The 20,294-nt window shown below is 53.7% G+C and overlaps 2 protein-coding genes across 2 annotated transcripts in view; both read left to right on the top strand.

The window, feature by feature from the left end:
- Positions 1–20,294, top strand: part of FAM171A2 (family with sequence similarity 171 member A2) — a 410,010-nt gene that overhangs the window by 372,741 nt on the left and 16,975 nt on the right. The window lies entirely within an intron of this gene.
- ITGA2B (integrin subunit alpha 2b) lies at positions 1,138–19,557 on the top strand. The gene is made up of 30 exons (XM_050763066.1): positions 1,138–1,671; positions 5,130–5,251; positions 5,340–5,437; positions 5,547–5,712; positions 5,934–5,983; positions 6,059–6,104; positions 6,197–6,325; positions 6,688–6,735; positions 6,918–6,961; positions 7,132–7,185; positions 7,324–7,376; positions 7,572–7,783; positions 10,235–10,417; positions 10,656–10,701; positions 10,810–10,914; positions 10,999–11,054; positions 11,147–11,298; positions 11,483–11,608; positions 12,581–12,648; positions 12,782–12,929; positions 13,499–13,591; positions 14,199–14,278; positions 14,907–14,987; positions 15,110–15,209; positions 15,309–15,461; positions 15,578–15,703; positions 16,177–16,290; positions 16,527–16,628; positions 17,222–17,338; positions 19,311–19,557. Exons 1-30 carry the CDS (start codon positions 1,331–1,333, stop codon positions 19,368–19,370), a joined length of 3,273 nt encoding a protein of 1,090 aa, XP_050619023.1. The 5' UTR covers positions 1,138–1,330; the 3' UTR covers positions 19,371–19,557.

The raw sequence follows: 20,294 nt of genomic DNA, 5'->3' as shown, positions 1-20,294 counted from the left end.
ATTCATTCTAGCAAATACATTAATCACATGCCTCCCATGTACTTGACACTGGGAATTCAGCAATGAAGAAGGCTCAGACCAAAGTCTAGGCTTTTAGCTTCCTGTCCTATAAAGGATAAGATTCTTAGCTCTATGCTGAGGTAGTAAATTATGAGGGGACTTCAAAATGGCACAGGGTGGTTGAGCAGGATACAGCAATGGTTAAGTTTGGTCGGAAAATAGAAATCAAAAGGAAAATGTGGCTATGGTTACCCCTAGCAGACCTCTTGAATCTCCTTCCTGAGAACCTGCTTTTTTGGGAAGGCACGAGTGCCAGTAAGACTTGGCACTCCTCCTCTTCCGCTTACCCAGAGAAAATGACAGCCTTTCTGCTCAAAACTCATCCCTTCACTTTGTCACCCTATATTTGCATCTTCCATCCTTAGTGTGTGTTTCCATCCAGTCGTTCGGCAATACACGTACTACATGTTGGACTCTTGGGTAGTCTCTAGGGCTGTAGCAAGGAGCCTTGCTCCCAAGGGACTCATTTACATAATCCTGTGAACAGACCATGAGTAAACAGTGTGCTCAATACTGTGCCTATGTGTGTTAGCCCATGCGGCCAGCCTGAGGAGTCAGGGAAGGCTCCCCTAGGCAAAGACCCCAACCAGAATCAAGTCTTAATGGTTAGACAAGAGCTCCATCACCCAAAAAGGATTGAGGGCCTACCTTCAACTGAACAGCTAATGCATAATCTCAGAACCTGTGAGTCAAAATTCCCTGGAATAACTCCACTTTATCCCCAATATCCTTGCCACCTAGACCAAGGTCCGTTCACCACCCTGTCCCCAGCACTGACTGCACTGCTGTGGCCACACTAAAACTCGGCTCAAGACAGACAAGTGAGGAAGCTGCTGCGCCAGTATGGCTGGTTGAGGCCGCCCAAGGTCCTAGGAGGAAGCGGGTAAATGCCATATCCAAAAAGACACAGCAGCCTCAGGTTTTATCAGAGGGCAGCAGCTTCCTTCTCCTTCCCCAACCTCTGGCTAAGTCACAAAGCACCACAGCTGTACAGCCAGATGGGGGAAGGGAGGAGATTAGAACTGTAGGCTAGAGTAGACAGGTATGGACCAGTTCACAATCACGGTATCCCAAGCAGAAAGTGATGGTGGCTTGGACTAGCATGGTGGTATTAGAGATGGGGTAAAGATTCAAGAGACATCGTTGATAGGCAGAACCAATAGGACTTGGTAATAAACTATTCTCAGGAAAAGGGAGGACTCATGGCTTTCAGCCATGAGCATCCAGCCATGAGCATGGCCTCACCCACTTCCTGACAATTCTAGCCACCATGAGTCCAGGGGCTATAGCCCTTTGCTCTGCCCATTGCTCAGCAAGTTACTTGGGGTTGCAGTTTGATAAGAAAAGACTTCCTGTGGAGGAATCTGAAGGGAAGAAGGAGGAGCTGGTCCATTCCTGCCTGGGAGGTTGTGGAAGAAGGAAGATGGCCAGAGCTTTGTGTCCACTGCAAGCCCTCTGGCTTCTGGAGTGGGTGCTGCTGCTCTTGGGACCTTGTGCTGCCCCTCCAGCCTGGGCCTTGAACCTGGACCCAGTGCATCTCACCTTCTATGCAGGCCCCAATGGCAGCCACTTTGGGTTTTCACTGGACTTCCACAAGGACAGCCATGGGAGGTGAGCTATGAGGGAAGTTTGGGTATTGGGAAAGAGCAGGACCCCTCCCCATCACTGCTTCTGGGGGCTTCAAGTTTCCCATTTGTTATGGCAGTTGAGCAAGGTGACTTGTGGGGCCTATTCAGGTTGATTTCTTGTCAAGAATGCTGAGGTCTGGGGGACTGGCTCAGGTGAAGGTGTAAGGGCAGGGCACAGGTGTGGTGATGGGCACTGAAACTATAGCAAGAACCAAGGGAAGACAAGAGTTGATGCTTTATTTTTTCCCCAAGGGTCAGTTGTATGAACCACACCACCCTCAACACCTTGAAATGTGGAGAGGAGGCTGGGCATGGTGACTCACGCCTGTAATCCCAGCACTTTGGGAGGCCAAGGCGGGTGGATCACCTGAGGTCGAGAGTTCAAGACCAGCCTGACCAACATGGAGAGACCTCGTCTCTACTAAAAAAAGAAAAAAAAAAAAATTAGCTGGGCATGGTGGCGCATTCCTGTAATCCCAGTTGCTCGGGAGGCTGAGGCAGGAGAATCATTTGAACCTGAGAGGCAGAGGTTGTGGTGAGCTGAGATCGCGCCATTGCACTCCAGCCTAGGCGAAACTCTGTCTCAAAAGAAAGAAAGAAAGAAAGAAAGAAACGTGGAGAGGAGCACATGTCCTAAAATTGATTTGCAGAACTAAAGTTGTCTACCCTCCCCAATCTTGCATTTCTATTCCATTTCCCTCATCTCCACCAACATTATAAATTTTTGAAAAGAAGCAATAGGTCATTAATGGTTAGTATTGATCAGGCTTCAGAATCAAGAGTGCCCAAGATTAGAGTCTTGGCTCCTCTTCATAGTGTGTACCCTGAGCTACTTACCGTGAGAGACACAGTGCCCACCAGCTTCAGGGGGTGGCAATGGGTGGCAATGGCAGATAGCCTTCAAGTGTCAGCCACTTAGGGGATTTCCCCTGCTGAAGACAGCCAGTTCACTCAAAGTCCCCTCCCAAGGTGGCCCACATCCAGTGACTGAACAATGAGAAGTGGGCGAGTGGGGAGAGTGGAGGCGGGGGGTGGGGAGGCATTTGGTAAGGGTCCAGCCCTCTTTCCCTCTTTCATCAACTCTAACAATTCTTTTTTTTTTTTTTTTTCTTTTTTTTTTTTTTTTTTTTTTTTTTTTTTTTTTTTTTTTTTTGAGACGGGGTTTGGCTCTTGTTGCCCAGGCTGGAGTACGATAGTGCAATCTCCGGCTCACCACAACCTCCACCTTCCAGGTTCAAGTGATTCTCTTGCCTCAGCCTCCCGAGTAGCTGGGATTACAGGCATGTGCCACCACACCCGGTTAATTTTGTATTTTTAGTAGAGATGGGGTTTCTGTCAGGGTAGTCTCGAACTCCCAACCTCAGGTGATCCGCCTGCCTTGGCCTCCCAAAGTGCTGGGATTACAGGCATGAGCCACCACGCCAGGCCTTTTTTTTCTTGTTTTCTTTTGAGACAGAATTTTGCTCTTGTTGCCCAGGCTGGAGTGCAATGGCATGATCCCAGCTCACTGCAACCTCCGCCTCCTGGGTTCAAACGATTTTCCTGTCTCAGCCTCCCGAGTAGCTGGGATTACAGGTGCATGCCACCATGCCTGGCTAATTTTTGTATTTTTAGTAGAGACGGGGTTTCACTATGTTAGCCAGGCTGGTCTCGAACTCCTGACCTCAGGTGATTCACCCGCCTCAGCCTCCCAAAGTGCTGGGATTACAGGTGTGAGCCACCGCGCCCGGCCAACTCTGACAATTTTGAAAGGTCATTCTAGCTCCAGAGCTTGTGGGTGTTGGCGAATGCTGTCATTGGGCCTGAATCAGCTCAACTCCTTCCTGTGCCCACTCCTGCTTATCTCCCCTCCTATAAGTAGTGATCCCATTGGCACTACTTAAACATTCTGCGGTTAAAAAAAATTATAGACCAGACACAGAGGCTCACGCCTGTAATCCCTTAGCCTCCCAAAGTGCTGGGATTACAGGTGTGAGCCACCATGACTGGCCTATAAAAAAATGTTTTTTGGCCGGGCGCGGTGGCTCAAGCCTGTAATCCCAGCACTTTGGGAGGCCGAGACGGGTGGATCACGAGGTCAAGAGATCGAGACCATCCTAGCTAACACGGTGAAACCCCGTCTCTACTAAAAAATACAAAAAACTAGCCGGGTGAGGTGGCGGGCGCCTGTAGTCCCAGCTACTGGGGAGGCTGAGGCAGGAGAATGACTTTAACCTGGGAGGCGGAGCTTGCAGTGAGCTGAGATCCGGCCACTGCATTCCAGCCTGGGCAACAGAGCGAGACTCCGTCTCAAAAAAAAAAAAAAAATGTTTTTTAATTAGCTAGGCATGGTGTTGCACACCCACAGTTCCAGCTACTCGGGTGGCTGAGGGGAGAGGATTGCTTGAGCCCTGAAGATCAAGGCTACAGTGAGCTGTGATCGTGCTACTGCACTCCAGCTGGGCAACAGAATGAGACCCGGTCTCAAAACAACAAAATTATTTTTTAAAATTATAGCATTGTTTCAAGAGCATTTGTTATGTATTTGGCTGGGACCATGCTAACCATTACTCGTATTTATTACATTTACTCCTGACCGTTTTGATTGGTTGTGAAAAAGTCATTGGTTGTGAAATTGGTATTCCTATTTCACAAATGGCAGAATTGTGATTTAAACCTAGATCTGCTAGGGTCCTCATCTCTATCAGCACACACACTCCAGCCCCACTTCAGAGGTACCTTCTACCTTCCCTCATTAAAACCAGCTCTCAAGAGGAGATCTGGGCCCGGCGCGATGGCTCACGCCTGTAATCCCAGCACTTTGGGGGGCCAAGGCGGGCGGATCACGAGGTCAGAAGATTGAGACCATCCTGGCTAACATGGTGAAACCCCGTCTCTACTAAAAATACAAAAAATTAGCCGGGCGTGGTGGCGGGCGCCTGTAGTCCCAGCTACTCGGGAGGCTGAGGCAGGAGAATGGCGTGAACCCGGGAGGCGGAGCTTGCAGTGAGCCGAGATCGCGCCACTGCACTCCAGCCTGGGCGACAGAGCGAGACTGCGAGACTGCATCTCAAAAAAAAAAAAAAAAAAAAAAAAGGGGATCTGGTAACAGTCAAGACAGGCATTCTAGGGAGCACGTGAACCTCTGGTTCTTGTTATGGGTGGAAGGATGGAGATGTTGTACAGAATTTAGGTCTTTTTCAGCAAAGATCTCAAACCCCTTATAGTCCCAGCTTTACTCTCAACTCACTGGGTTACTTTACGCACGTGATTGCCCGCGCTGAGAGTCAGTTTCACTGTCCATAAGATGAAGTACACCTCGATGGTCTGTGAGGTGTCATTGAGGAAAGATGGTCCGGTGCCCCCATGCCACATCGCCTTCCGGGCAGTGCTCCCAGCGCCGGCGCCAGGGTCTGGGATACGCTGGAATCTGCGTGGCACTCACCCAGCTTTCCTATGCAGAGTGGCCATCGTGGTGGGCGCCCCACGGACGCTGGGTCCCAGCCAGGAGGAGACGGGCGGCGTGTTCCTGTGCCCCTGGAGGGCCGAGGGCGGCCAGTGCCCCTCGCTACTCTTTGACCTCCGTGAGTCCCAGGCAAGGAGAGCAAGGGTGGGGCCAGAGGGACGTGGACTGCCGGGCTTCAGCGCTCCACCCCTTCTTGTGCCTTCCAGGTGATGAGACCCGAAATGTAGGCTCCCAAACTTTACAAACCTTCAAGGCCCGCCAAGGACTAGGGGCGTCGGTCGTCAGCTGGAGCGACGTCATTGTGGTGGGCCCCGCGGTACAGGGCACCGGGAACAGTCGGGGGCAGGGACACGCGGGGCCGGCAGGAGCTCAAGTCTCGCGCCCTTCCCCACTCTCCTGTGGCCTTTCTCCAGGCCTGCGCCCCCTGGCAGCACTGGAACGTCCTAGAAAAGACCGAGGAGGCTGAGAAGACGCCCGTAGGCAGCTGCTTTTTGGCTCAGCCAGAGAGCGGCCGCCGCGCCGAGTACTCCCCCTGTCGCGGGAACACTCTGAGCCGCGTTTACGTGGAAAATAATTTTAGTAAGCGCCCTCGACGACCTGGCCCCGCCCACTCGCGACGACTTAGTCCCGCCCCCATCGGATCCCGCCCCCAGCGCCGCAGCGGTTGCTTTGGATCTGGCCTAGCCCCAGGGCCCAGCCGACTCCAGGCCCCGCCCCTGTAGGATCCCACCAGCCCTCCTCCGGGCGCTCGCGCACCTCCCTCCAGCCCTGCGCTGACCCCTCCTCCTTGTCTCCCGCAGGCTGGGACAAGCGTTACTGTGAAGCGGGCTTCAGCTCCGTGGTCACTCAGGCAAGTAGGGAGCAAAAGCGGACGGGGGCGACCCCCAAACAGGGACCCCTCTCACCCTCAGGGCTTCCCTTCCAGGCCGGGGAGCTGGTGCTTGGGGCTCCTGGAGGCTATTATTTCTTAGGTACGTGCCCATCCGTATACCTCCCTCCCTTCTCGCGGCCCGGGGAGACCCCTGGGGTTTGGGCCCCACACCCGCTGTCCCTCCGGCCCTAGGTCTCCTGGCCCAGGCTCCAATTGCGGATATTTTCTCGAGTTACCGCCCAGGCATCCTTTTGTGGCACGTGTCCTCCCAGAGCCTCTCCTTCGACTCCAGCAACCCAGAGTACTTTGACGGCTACTGGGGTAACACCTCCCTTCCAGACTTCCAGCACCCCAAGGGTCACCGCTCACCGCAGACGGTCAGGTCTTGCCCCTGCGGGAGCCTCCATGCCCATCCCTGCCGGCCGGCCCACCGCCTAAGTCGCTCCCGCCCTCAGCTCCTGCGGCTTCCCCGCAGACCGCCCACCTCCCATGCGCCCACCGCTCCCTTCCACCGCGTACTCGTAGTGCAGTCTGGGGCAGGGCTTGGCCCCTCGAAGGCCTCCGTTTTTCCATCTGCACAAGGCAGAGCTGGGGCTGAGTGGCCTTAATCTCCTCCTTCCTTGCCCTCCGTTCCCTCCCTGCTTCCTCCCCCGGGAAAGACTAATTTGCGCCCGTGTCCTCAGGGTACTCGGTGGCCGTGGGCGAGTTCGACGGGGATCTCAACACTACAGGCAAGAAATCCACTTAGGGCGGGAGTTAGGGAGCCCAGCCCGGGGAGGAGCGCCGTCCTGGAATCTCCCCTGTGTAGGGAGATCTTCCCGCACATAAATCTTCCCTGGGGGCAGAACGGGGAGCGGGAAGTGGGTAGGGTCTAAGGCTCTCATTCCCTGAGCCTGGCTCTCCCTTTCGCCAGAGTATGTCGTCGGTGCCCCCACTTGGAGCTGGACGCTGGGAGCGGTAAGTGCCCCCACCAACTGGGCATCCCGAAGCCCCTTATCCCAGTCCTCAGGCTGACAACCCCTGAGCGCCCCCCCCCACCTCCCCGCCACCAAACCGCCCTTTCTCACCTGGAGTGGGAGGCTGCTTTGGGTACAAGAATGATGCTCTCCCCTTCGCTGTCCGTGCAGGTGGAAATTTTGGGCTCCTACTTCCAGAGGCTGCACCGGCTACATGGAGAGCAGGTGGGGGCCAGGTCCCAGTGGGAGTGGCTGGGTGGAGGGGTAACTGAGACTTCAGAATATTTCACGGGAGGTGAGGGCCCATTTCTTAGAGAGGATGCTGGTCCAGCGACCTGAATGATGATGCTCCTCATCTTGCAGATGGCTTCGTATTTTGGGCATTCAGTGGCTGTCACTGACGTCAACGGGGATGGGTGAGGAGGGGTATGCCCCACCCCTACCCAGTTGGGTCCCAAATTACCAGAACTGCCCTCTGTCTCTCTTTCCTAGCCCCTCCTCTCACGTTACGTGTTCACCGGGAGAACAGGAGAGCAAGGGTGGGGGAGATTTGGCCCTAGCCCCAACATCCCCCTGGTCCAGTCCCATATAACCACTCATCTGGCCCACAGGAGGCATGACCTGCTGGTGGGCGCTCCACTGTATATGGATAGCCGGGCAGACCGAAAACTGGCCGAAGTGGGGCGTGTGTATTTGTTCCTGCAGCCGCGAGGCCCCCACACACTGGGTGCCCCCAGCCTCCTGCTGACTGGCACACAGCTCTATGGGCGATTCGGCTCTGCCATCGCACCCCTGGGCGACCTCGACCAGGATGGCTACAATGGTGAGGGAAGAGAGGAGCCCTACTAGGTGCAGAGGGGTTAACAGACACACAAAAAGCATGGAGTTGGCCTGAGGGCAGCCAGAACGAGGATGGGTTTTAAGCATATAAGTATGTAGCTTAGACACCTGGGGTGCTAAATGGAGAGCAGATGGGAGAGATGAAGGAGACTAATTAGGATGTGTTTGCCTTAATCTGGGCAAGAGACAATGACCACCTGGATGTGGATTTTGGCGGTGGAGTTAGAGATGGGAGTGACTTCACAGATATTTAGGACTTGGATTCTTAGGACTTGGTGGGAGACTGGATGTGGGGCCAGGGGAGAGATTGGAGTTGGGTGCCTGTGATGCCCTCCACTGCCTGGAACTCAGGCCGTGCAGCAGGTGCTGGGGAGAGGTGGGAGATCAGCAGTTCAGCTCTGGACCTGTTGAGCTTGAAGGGCTTGGGTGCTTTAGGCAGAAATATCCAAAGAACAGTGGGAGTGGCTTTCCCCGCTTCCACAAGATCCATCTGAATGGGAGACAGGGGTTTGGGGAAAGTGGATGAGGTCCCGGGACCTGTGAAATTAGAAGAGGCCCAGGATAGAGCCCTGGGGAGCAAAAGCATTTAGGTGACTCATACAGGAGGTGAGTCTGAGGAAGAGACGGAGAAGTGTCCAGAGAGGGAGGAGGGAACCCAGGGGGTGTGATGGCCAGGGACTCAAGGAAGAGCATGTGTTAAAAAGCATGTGCAGGAGGAAGTGGGTGCTGCAGCTCCTGATGCTGCTGCAAGGTACAATTCGATGGGGCTGGAGAAATATCCATGGGCTTTAGCAAGAAGAGGGTGCCGGGCACGGTGGCTCATGCCTGTAATCCCAGCTACTTGGGAAATTGAGGCAAGAGAATCTCTGGAACCCAGGAAGTGGAGGTTGCACTGAGCTGAGATCGCGCCACTACTGCACTCCAGCATGGGCGACAGAGCAAGACTCCATGTCAGCGAAAGAAAGAAAGAGAGAAAGAGAAAGAGAAAGAGAGAGAGAGAGAGAAAAGAAAGAAAAAGAGGGGAGGAGGTTATTGGTGACAGTGACATAAATTGATTCAGGTCAAGGTAGGGTCAAAAGCCAGAATGCAATTGGGTAAGGTATGAATGGAGGTGAAAAATTGGAGGCAGCTAATGTAAACAGCTCTTTCAACAGGTTTGTGGTAAAAAGGAATTTGAGGAATAGAAAGAAAAAAAAAAGGACATGTTTGACTATGAGAGGAAAAAGAGAAAAGGTGATTATGGAAAAGAGATGAGGGTCAAGGGAAGATTATTTCAATGTGGAAGAACATGGAGTAGGTTGAAAATGATGTTGTGGGGAAATGGGGGGATGAGCCAGCAGAGAGTCCCTGTGATGCCTCAGGGAGTGGGAGGATGACTGGCCCAGTGTCAGGGTAAAGGAGGGAAACCTCTTCCAGGGTCAAATGGGGAAGCGGGAAGAAAGTCAGTATGGGATTATAGCATAACAGTGGGCTGCTTCTCTTCCTGAAGTAAGGGATTATGTCACCTGCGGAAGGAAATGACGGGGCTGGGAGCTTGATGGAATGGAGAGGTTAGAAATAGATGCTAGATGGCCAGGCACGGTGGCTCACACCCGGAATCCCAGCACTTTGGGAGGCCGAGGCAGGAGGATCACTTGAGCCTAAGAGTTTGAGACCAGCCTGGGCAACACAGGGATATCTTGTCTCTATAAAATTTTTTTAAAATTAGCTGGGCATGGTGGTTGTAGTCTCAACTGCTTGGGAAGCTGAGGTGGGAGGATTGCTTTAGCCCAGAAGGTTGAGGCTGCAGTAAGCCATGGTTGCACCACTGCACTCCAGCCTGAATGACAGAGCAAGACTGTCTTAAAAATAAAAAAATTTTAAAAGGTGGCTCACACCTGTAATCCCAGCACTTTGGGAGCCCAAAGTGAGCAGATCACTTGAGGTCAGGAGTTCGATACCAGCCTGGCCAATGTGGTGAAACCCTGTTTCTACTAAAAATACAAAAATTAGCCGAGCATGGTGGTAGGCGTCTGTAATCCCAGCTACTAGAGAGGCTGAGGCACAAGAATCACTTTAACGGGGGAGGCACAGGTTGCAGTGAGCCGAGATCGCACCACTGCACTCCAGCCTGGACAACAGAGCAAGGCTCTATCTCAAATAATAATAATAATAATAATAAATTTAGAAAAAGGAATAATGATGCTTAATTTTCAGGATATATTTTCCTCAATAGACAGTGAGAGTTGTCACTGTTTTTATAACAATCCTACTTGGCAGGTCCCTCTCCCACCTGATTGTCAACTCCTGGAGGGTAAGGCAGTGCCTCCTTCACCTACCCTTTGTACCCCTTTCCCGGTCTCCTGGGATGTGCCCAGAGAAGCTCAGGAAAGCTTTACAGTCATCTAGGGAGGCTGAATAACAATCAGCCACTCCCTTTCTGTTACTCTTCCAGACATTGCAGTGGCTGCCCCCTACGGGGGTCCCAGTGGCCGGGGCCAAGTGCTGGTGTTCCTGGGTCAGAGTGAGGGGCTGAGTTCACGTCCCTCCCAGGTCCTGGACAGCCCCTTCCCCACAGGCTCTGCCTTTGGCTTCTCCCTTCGAGGTGCTGTAGACATCGATGACAACGGATACCCAGGTGCCCTAGACTGCCTCCAGTTAGAAATGCCCAAGAAAGGCCCTTGGACTTTTGCTGGAAGTGCCGAGAGACACAGCCAGGGGCTCATGGCTGGCCTGGTGTCCCACTGTGGACTGCCAGAGGGGCTGGGTGAAACCTCCAGTGGGGGAGGTGGTGTGGGGAAACCCCTGGGAAGATGAGATGAGGATCCCACGCCCTCTCTAATGGCCAATTCTGACCCCTTCCTCGATGTCTGTAGACCTGATTGTGGGAGCTTACGGGGCCAACCAGGTGGCTGTGTACAGGTAAGCGCTGGCTCCAGGGGCAGGATGGGGAAGGTCCCATGCCATCAGAGGAGGCCAGGCCAGGAGGAGCCACAGTGGCAAGCCTACCCCATCACCCCATCCCATCAGAGCTCAGCCAGTGGTGAAGGCCTCTGTCCAGCTACTGGTACAAGATTCACTGAATCCTGCTGTGAAGAGCTGTGTCCTACCCCAGACCAAGACACCCGTGAGCTGGTGAGGAGGCAGAGGGCATGGGCCTTGAAGGATCTGGGACCTCAGAAAGGCCCCAACCCCTGAGCCCCACTTACGTCTTTGCAGCTTCAAAATCCAGATGTGTGTTGGAGCCACTGGGCACAACATTCCTCAGAAGCTGTGTGAGTGGCATGAAGGGGATAGGAGGGAGGTGGGCTTGGACTCCCCCGGAGGCTGGCCAGGGAGGTCCTGACTCTTCTGCTTGCCCTGCCAGCCCTAAATGCCGAGCTGCAGTTGGACCGGCAGAAGCCCCGCCAGGGCCGGCGGGTGCTGCTGCTGGGCTCTCAACAGGCAGGCACCACCCTGAACCTGGATCTGGGCGGAAAGCACAGCCCCATCTGCCACACCACCATGGCCTTCCTTCGAGTACGCCCAGGCAGGGGATTGGCAGGGCTGGGCGAGTAGAACACACCCACTGCACTTGTTCTTCCAGCCCCAGGGTACTGAGCTGGGTGCTGTGAGTCCGGGGGTAGTCAGGACACGGTGCCTACTGGCCAGAAGGTGGGATGTGTATGGCAGCAAGATGGCCTGACTCTTGCCCCCGTCCTAGGATGAGGCAGAATTCCGGGACAAGCTGAGCCCCATTGTGCTCAGCCTCAATGTGTCCCTGCCGCCCACGGAGGCTGGAATGGCCCCTGCTGTCGTGCTGCATGGAGACACCCATGTGCAGGAGCAGGTAGGGACAGGTGTGGACAAGCAAGGGAGGTGCAGGACCCCTGACAAGTCAAGATTAGAGTTAGTACCAAGATGCAATGTGAACCCCAAAACCTTGATGTGATTCCAAACCGTAATGAAAACCTCAAACTCCGGCCAGTCGAGGTGGCTCACACCTGTAAAAGCCAGCACTTTGGGAGACTGAGGTGGGCGGATTGCCTGAGGTCAGGAGTTGGAGACTGACCTGGCCAACATAGTGAAACCCCATCTCTACTAAAAATACAAAAAAATTAGCTAGGCATGGTGATGCACACCTGTAATTCCAGCTAATTGGGAGGCTGAGGCAGGAGAATCACTTGAACCCGGGAGGCAGAGGTTGCAGTAATTGTGCCACAGCACTCCAGCCTGGGTGACAGAGCGAGACTCTGTCTCAAAAAAAAAAAAAAAGGCTGGGAGCAGTGGCTCATGTCTGTAATGCCAGCACTTTGGGAGGCTGGGAGGCCGAGGTGGGCAGATCACGAGGTCAGGAGATCGAGACCATCCTGGCTAACACGGTGAAACCCCATGTCTACTAAAAATACACACCAAAAAAATTAGCCAGGTGTGGTGGTGGGCGCCCGTAGTCCCAGCTACTCGGGAGGCTGAAGCAGGAGAATGACGTGAACCAGGGAGGTGGAGCTTGCAGTGAGCCAAGATTGTGCCACTGCACTCCAGCCTGGGCGACAGAGCAAGACTCCTGTCTCCAAAAAAATAAAATAAACACCTAACAATCCCAGTATCCTCTAAGCTCTAATGTAAATTGATAAACCCTGACATTGTCTCAAACCTCCAAATAAACCCCAGAGCCCCATCTCTAAACTCCTTTTCATCCTCAGATCTTCTTACTCCCTAAGCCCCTATGTGAACCCAAAGCCCACTGTTTTCCTCACCCCGATGTAATCCCCAAACCTCACACGTCCCCAGCTTACCCACACACCCCAATGTGTCCCCCTAGACACGAATCGTCCTGGACTGCGGGGAAGATGACGTGTGTGTGCCCCAGCTTCAGCTCACTGCCAGCGTGTGAGGAGGCCTCCCACTCCGCCCGATCCTGGCCCTTTCTGCCTGTCATACCTGCTCCCCACCTGAGTCCCCTCTCTTCCCACATCCTGGGCCCAGACCCAGGCCATCTGGCTTCACTCCTCTTTCCCCACAGGACAGGCTCCCCGCTCCTAGTTGGGGCAGATAATGTCCTGGAGCTGCAGATGGACACAGCCAACGAGGGCGAGGGAGCCTATGAAGCAGAGCTGGCCGTGCACCTGCCCCAGGGGGCCCACTACATGCGGGCCCGAAGCAACGTTGAGGTACAGCCCCCACCCTGGGAACAGTACACAGGACCTGGGAGTCACTGGAGCCTTGGCTCTCTCGTCTCCCTCCCTGAGAGTCTCTCTTCTCTTCTGCTTTGCTGTCAAAGATGTAATTTTTTATTTTTTTATTTGAAAGAGGAATACTTGCTAATGGCACAGAATTCCAGAACTCTATTACAAAAACCAGAAAAACAAAAAAGGCTTAGGAACCAAATGTTGACAGGAACCTCTGTTAACATTTGGAGGATTTCCTTCCAGTCTTTTTTCAATATTGACTGGCACTCACATAAGTATATATTTATTTTTTATGTTGTTAATGTAGTTTATAATAATGGGGTCATACTCTAATGCTTTGTGTTTTTTATTTCCAAAATGAAAATGCATAAAAAGTAATAGTGCTACAGCAATACACACACTAGCATGTGACAGTCCCTTGAGATCCCACCCCAAGAAACCCCCCTCCCTACCTTGGCACACAAATCTTTCCAGACCTTCCAAGGGAGCTTAAATATATATATATGACGCTGATGCTCTGTAATTTCTTTCTTGAAACTGCTCTCCTGAAGGGCTTTGAGAGACTCATCTGTAACCAGAAGAAAGAGAATGAGACCAGGGTGGTGCTGTGTGAGCTGGGCAATCCCATGAAGAAGAACACCCAGGTGAGGCTGCTGGGTCGTGGTGCCGGGTCTCCACCAGTGGCTCGTGAACAACCAGATTTTAGGGGTGAGGTTTTAGAACCGCATAGTTCTGGGCCAGAATCTTGGACCTCACACTCCCTCGCCCCATGTGCTTGGGTGAGTGACTTTCCCTCTCTGAGCCCCTTTACCCAGTGGGCTTCCAGGTAAAATAGAAATAATAATGGTGGCCTGGCGCGGTGGCTCACGCCTGTAATCCCAGCACACTGGGAGGCCGAGATGGGTGGATCATGAGGTCGGGAGTTCAAGACCAGCCAGGACAACAGCGAAACCCCATCTCTACTAAAAATACAAAAATTACCTGTGCGTGGTGGCACACGCCTATAGTCCCAGCTCCTCAGGAGGCTGAGGCAGGAAAATCACTTGAACCTGAGAGGTGGAGGTTGCAGTGAGCCGAGATCATGCCACTGCACTCCGGCCTGGGTGACAGAGCAAGACTCCATCTCAGAAAAAAGAAAGAAAAGAAAGAATAATGGTGATCTTGAAGGGTGAAGACTGGAGGCCACATTCAGGGCAGAGCTGTCCGAAGTGGAGCATTTGGGCAGTGACCTTGACCCTCCTCATCTCCCAGATAGGAATTGCGATGTTGGTGAGCGTGGGGAATCTGGAAGAGGCTGGGGAGTCTGTGTCCTTCCAGCTGCAGATCCGGAGGTACTGACCCAGCAAGCGTGCCCACCCACCACCCTTCCCCTGTCTGACCCCCGTGCAGAGCCCCTCAGCTCCCTTCCATACAAAAGGGTCTTTTGAGGCCAGATACGGTGGTTCACACCTGTAATCCCAGCACTTTGCAAGGCCAAGGCAGGCGGATCACTGGAGGTCAGGAGTTGGAGACCAACCTGGCCAACATGGTGAAACCCCATCTCTACTAAAAATATAAAAATTAGCTGGGTGTGGTGGTGTGCACCTACAATCCCAACTACTCAGGAGGCTGAGGCAGGAGAATAGCTTGAACTGAACCTGGGAGGTGGAGGTTGCAGTGAGCTGAGATTGGGCCCCTGCACTCCAGCCTTCCAGCCTGGGTGACAGAGCGAGACTCCGTCTCAAAAAAAAAAAAAAAAAAAAAAAGGTCTTTGAAGAAGCCTAGTTCCCTTTCTTCCTCAGAGACTTACATCTGAGTCTTGGAGCCGTAGAGGACGTTCTTTCCCAAGGCCTAACTTCAGTGTGGCATGCTGTTTGTATAATTAGCTTTCTCTGAACTCTCTAAAATTCTGGCCTCACCCTCAGAGAGTCACTGGGCTGGTGTCCCTGGCCCTGTTTCTCCTCATCCCCTCCCCTCTAGCAAGAACAGCCAGAATCCAAACAGCAAGATTGTGCTGCTGGATGTGCCAGTCCGGGCAGAGGCCCAAGTGGAGCTGCGAGGGTGAGAGGCCAGGGGTGGAGAATGGAGGTGGTATTCAGGGATCTCAACTCCAGGGGGCGCTGGGGAACCCCACAGGCCAGTCAGGGCATCACACTCTCTCTGGGGGTCTTGGGCACCTGCAGGAACTCCTTTCCAGCCTCCCTGGTGGTGGCTGCAGAAGAAGGTGACAGGGAGCAGAACAGCTTGGACAGCCGGGGACCCAAAGTGGAGCACACCTATGAGGTAGGGAGGAGCCTCGCGTCCCGGGCTGGGGTGAGCGAGTCCTTAGAACTCCGGGTAAGGGGCTGAGCTCCCCGCACCCTGCCACCACCACCCCTCCAGCTCCACAACAATGGCCCTGGGACTGTGAATGGCCTTCACCTCAGCATCCACCTCCCGGGGCAGTCCCAGCACTCTGACCTGCTCTACATCCTGGATATACAGCCCCAGGGGGGCCTTCAGTGCTTCCCACAGCCTCCTGTCAACCCCCTCAAGGTGAGAGCTGGGTGGAAGAAAGAGCTGTGAAGGGGGCCCCAGACCAACCACCGGGGCACCTCTGTGGGCTGGGGTTGGGCAGAGACCTGGGCCTGACCACTCCTTTGCCCTACCAGGTGGACTGGGGGCTGCCCACCCCCAGCCCCTCCCCTCTTCACCCGGCCCACCACAAGCGGGATCGCAGACAGATCTTCCTGCCAGAGCCCGAGCAGCCCTCGAGGCTTCAGGATCCAGTTCTCGTAGTGAGCAGGCTCTCTGGTCTCCAGTGGGGCCTCCCCGGGGCCCAAGGGGCAGAGGGGATGGGAGGAGGGAGAGGGGTCCGGGTGTGCTGTGGGCCTCTGTGGGCCACGCTTGGTCCCACGGAGCACTTCAACATGGAGGAGCACACTGGCTTGTGTCTGGGGTGAGCTGAAAGACACCTGCACTTTTTTAAAGCTTCCCAGTACGTTAAGGAACATAAAATAATGCCAAAGCAAGGTTATCATAGCTCTGGGCATTGCGTGCTGGGGTATGACCCTCCCTGCATCTCTGGGACTATGTGAGCAAGCCCGTGGAGAGCCAGCATCCGAAGCTTGGATCCAAGGCCCTTCCTGATGGGGAGGCCATCGCTCCCTGAACCCCCGGCCCCCTCTGCGTTGGGTCCTGGGGGTAAGGGCGGGGGGGTGATGGGGCGATGGGCCAGGACGGGCTGGGAACTGACGACGCCTCCCCTCAGAGCTGCGACTCGGCGCCCTGTACTGTGGTGCAGTGTGACCTGCAGGAGATGGCGCGCGGGCAGCGGGCCATGGTCACGGTGCTGGCTTTCCTGTGGCTGCCCAGCCTCCACCAGGTGGGGCGGGCCGTAGGGTGGCAGGGCCGGGCCTTCTAGGCGGGGACCACTTTGCTCTGGGAGGGGCGGGGTTTGGTGTGGGAAGGCAGGAAGAGAGGGAAGGCAAGGTTTACTTTGGGGGATTGCAGGGGATTAGGCCAGAGGCAGGGCTTCCCCGCCGGGAGTGTGGGACCCGGACTCCTGCAACCAATAGGCCTCGTGTGGGTGTTTATGGCTTTCAACCCCAACCTGTCCAGAGGCCACTGGATCAGTTTGTGCTGCAGTCACAGGCATGGTTCAACGTGTCCTCCCTCCCCTATGCCGTGCCCCCGCTCAGCCTGCCACGAGGGGAAGCTCAGGTGAGTGTGGGGGGCTGGAGCAGAGACCAGTCCTGCAGGACCCATTGTCCCCAGTCAGTGACCAGTCAGGAAGGTCTGAGGGGTGGTATGGGTGGGTGGCATGGCTGGAGGTCACCAGCCTGAGGTTTGAGTCTTTATGAAAGGCAGGTGTCTGCCGGGTGTGGTGGCTTATGCCTGTAATCCCAGCACTTTGGGAAGCTGAGGCAGGTGGATCATGAAGTCAAGAGATTGAGACCATCCTGGCCAACATGGTGAAACCCTGTCTCTACTAAAAATACAAAAATTAGCTGGGCGTGGTGGCACGCACCTGTAGTCCCAGCTACTCGAGAAGCTGAGGCAGGAGAATCTCTTGAACCCAGGAGGTGGAGGTTGCAGTGAGTGGAGATCACGCCACTGCACTCTAGCCTGGTGACAGAGTGAGACTCCATCTAAGAAAGAAAGAAAGAAGGAAAGAAGGAAGGAAGGAAGGAAGGAAGGAAGGAAGGAAGGAAGGAAGGAAGGAAGGAAGGAAGGAAGGAAGGAAGGAAGGAAGGAAGGAAAGAAGGAAAGGCAGGTGTCAAGGTGACTGAGAAGACACGTGGGTTTGCCCCCAGGTGCGGACACAGCTGCTTCGGGCCTTGGAGGAGAGGGCCATTCCAATCTGGTGGGTGCTGGTGGGTGTGCTGGGCGGCCTGCTGCTGCTCACCATCCTGGTCCTGGCCATGTGGAAGGTGAGGTGTGAAGGACAGTGGAATCTCCAGTGGGGCACAGGCTTGGCCCCGCCTTGCCTCACAGGGAGTCAAGGAGAGATGGTGGCCCACCCAAGTGGGTAATCCAGGGACCAGGGATCTATGTCTCCATTATTAGAATGTCATTCTCGGCCCAGTGGGGTGGCTCACACCTGTAATCCCAGCACTTTGGGAGGCCAAGGCAGGTAGATCACCTGAGGTCAAGAGTTCGAGACCAGCCTGGCCAAAATGGTGAAACCCCGTTTCTACTAAAAATACCAAAATTAGCCAGGCGTGGTGACACATGCCTGTAATCTCAGCTACTCGGGAGGCTGAGGCAGTAGAGGCGGAGGTTGCGGTGAGCCAAGATCACGCCACTGCACTCCAGCTTGGGCAACAGAGCGAGCCTCCATCTCCAAAAAAGAAAGAAAGAAAGAAAGAAAAGAAAGAAAGAAAGAAATAGAATGTATTTCTCTAGTAGAGCAAAAAAGGTAAAACAAACACACAAACCCAAAAAATGTCATTCTCCTGGGAACACTTCCAGGTACATACTACTGGAAAGGACAGCACCTGAAATTCTGGGGCCTTTAGACACCCCTGCCACCAGAAAGAATCAGAGGATATAGAGGGTATATAGGGTGTAAGTTCTGCCTTCAGGAATTCCTGGCTGGTCTTGAGGACAAGACGCACTTCCTCCTAGCTCTGCCCTTCCCCTTGAGTGAAGCAAGAGGTCCAAGGACTGGTTTAGACCCTATTCCTCGCTTCCTATGTGGCCCTGGAGGGTCACTCGCTCCTCTGCACCTGGAGAAGTCTCAAGTACACTGAAGGGAAGACATAGTGCTTTCAGGGAAAACCACACACTAGACCCACAATAATCGAACACATACCATCATATGCTCGAGTCACGTAGACACAAACTTCAGTATAAGAAAAATTCCAGGCTGGGTGCGGTGGCTCACTCCTGTAATCCCAGCACTTTAGGAGGCCGAGGCAGACGGATCACAAGGTCAGGAGTTGGAGACCAGCCTGACCAACATGGTGAAACCCCGTCTCTACTAAAAATACAAAAATTAGCCAGGCATGGTGGCGCACGCCTGTAGTCCCAGCAACTCAGGAGGCTGAGGCAGGAGAATCACTTGAACCAGGGAGGCAGAGGTTGCAGTGAGCCAAGATTTCGCCACTGCACTCCAGCCTGGGCAACAGAGTGAGATTTCGTCTCAAAAATAAAATAAAATAAAATAAAATAAAATAAAAATTCCAGATGGGGGCCAGGTGCGGTGGAGCACTTGAGGCCAGGAGTTTGGGACAACATAGTGAGACTCCATCTCTACAAAAAAGTTTTTTTAAAAAAATTAGTCAGGTGTGGTAGTTCACACCTGTAGTCCCAGCTGCTTGGGAGGCTAAGAGGTGAGAGGATTGCCTGGGCAACAGAGAAAGACCCTGTCTCTAAAAATAAAATAGAAAAATTCAGAGGCCAGGCACAGTGGCTTATGCCTGTAAATCCCAGCACACTGGGAGGCTGAGGCAGGCAGATTACCTGAGGTCAGGAGTTTGAGACCAGCCTGGCCAACAGGGTGAAACCCCATCTCTACTAAAAATTAGCTGGGCGTGGTGGCACACACCTGTAAACCCAGCTACTTGGGAGGCTGAGGCATGAGGCATTTTTTTGAACCCGGGAGGTGGAGGCTGCATTGAGCCGAGATCGAGCCACTACATTACAGCCTGGGTGACAGAGTGAGACTCCATCTAAAAAAAAGAAAAAAAAAAAAAAAAAACTCGGGAGAAAAAACAAAAACCCAACAATTTGTTCCATGCATTATCTGTAAATGTCAAAAGGCATCCATTTGTGAGTACAGTGGGGTTCGTGTTCTGTGCTGGTCCAGGGAGGCGCTCGTAGCTAGCATACTTCCTCACATGTGCTCTGGGGCTGACAGATCATCTCTATACCCTGACCTTGGCCCCTGTGTACCCCCAGGTCGGCTTCTTCAAGCGGAACCGGCCACCCCTGGAAGAAGATGATGAAGAGGGGGAGTGATGGTGCAGCCTATACTGTTCTAGCAGGAGGGTTATAGCCTATACTGTTCTACCTGCACCACCCCTTCTCCAATGAGTTGCCTCCAAGCTTTGGGTTGGAGCTGTTCCATGGGGTCCTCTTGGTGTCATTTCCCTCCCAACAGAGCTGGGTCACCCCCTCCTGCTGCCTAATAAAGAGACTGAGCCCTGATGCCGAGCATGCTGCCTCCTTTTGGGGCCAGAGGAGAGAGGACCAAAGAAATGTTTTGGACAGGGACCTAGGGCTGGTGGAAGTGTGAACAGAGAAGGTCTCTGCCAGGGCAAAGTGTGCAAATCACTGTCTTTGGGGAGTATCAGGGAGTGCAGAGTTGGGGTGGCAGGTATAAGAAAAGAGGAAGAGCCAGGCGCAGTGGCTCCTGCCTGTAATCCCACTAGTTTGGGAGGCCGAGGTGGGCGGATCACCTGAGGTTGAGAGTTCAAGACCAGCCTTACCAACATGGAGAAACCCCATCTCTACTAAAAATATGAAATAAGCTGGGCCTGGTGGTGCATGCCTGTAATCCCAGCTAGTTGGGAGGCTGAGGCAGGAGAATCGCTTGAATATAGGAGGCAGAGTTTGCAGTGAGCCAAGATTGCGCCATTACACTCCAGCCTGGGCAACAAGAGCGAAACTCCAGTCTCAAAGGGAAAAAAAAAAAAAAAGGAGAAAGGGTGGCAGGGCCTCAAGGAAGACTGGAGAGGGATGAACATGTCTAAGGGCAGGATGGGATGGGAGGGCAGGTGATGGGGTGGGAGCATCAGAGAAGGCAGGCTGTGTCCTTGGTGGGCAGCTTTATTTATTTAATTTATTTTTTATTTTTGAGACAGAATCTCACTCTTGCCCAAGCTGGAGTGCAATGGCATAATCTTGGCTCACTGCAACCTTCGCCTCAGAGGTTCAAGCAAT

Source organism: Macaca thibetana, chromosome 16 (assembly GCF_024542745.1).
Source record: "Macaca thibetana thibetana isolate TM-01 chromosome 16, ASM2454274v1, whole genome shotgun sequence".
Lineage (NCBI taxonomy): Eukaryota > Metazoa > Chordata > Mammalia > Primates > Cercopithecidae > Macaca > Macaca thibetana.
This window is presented reverse-complemented; position numbering and strand designations above follow the sequence as displayed.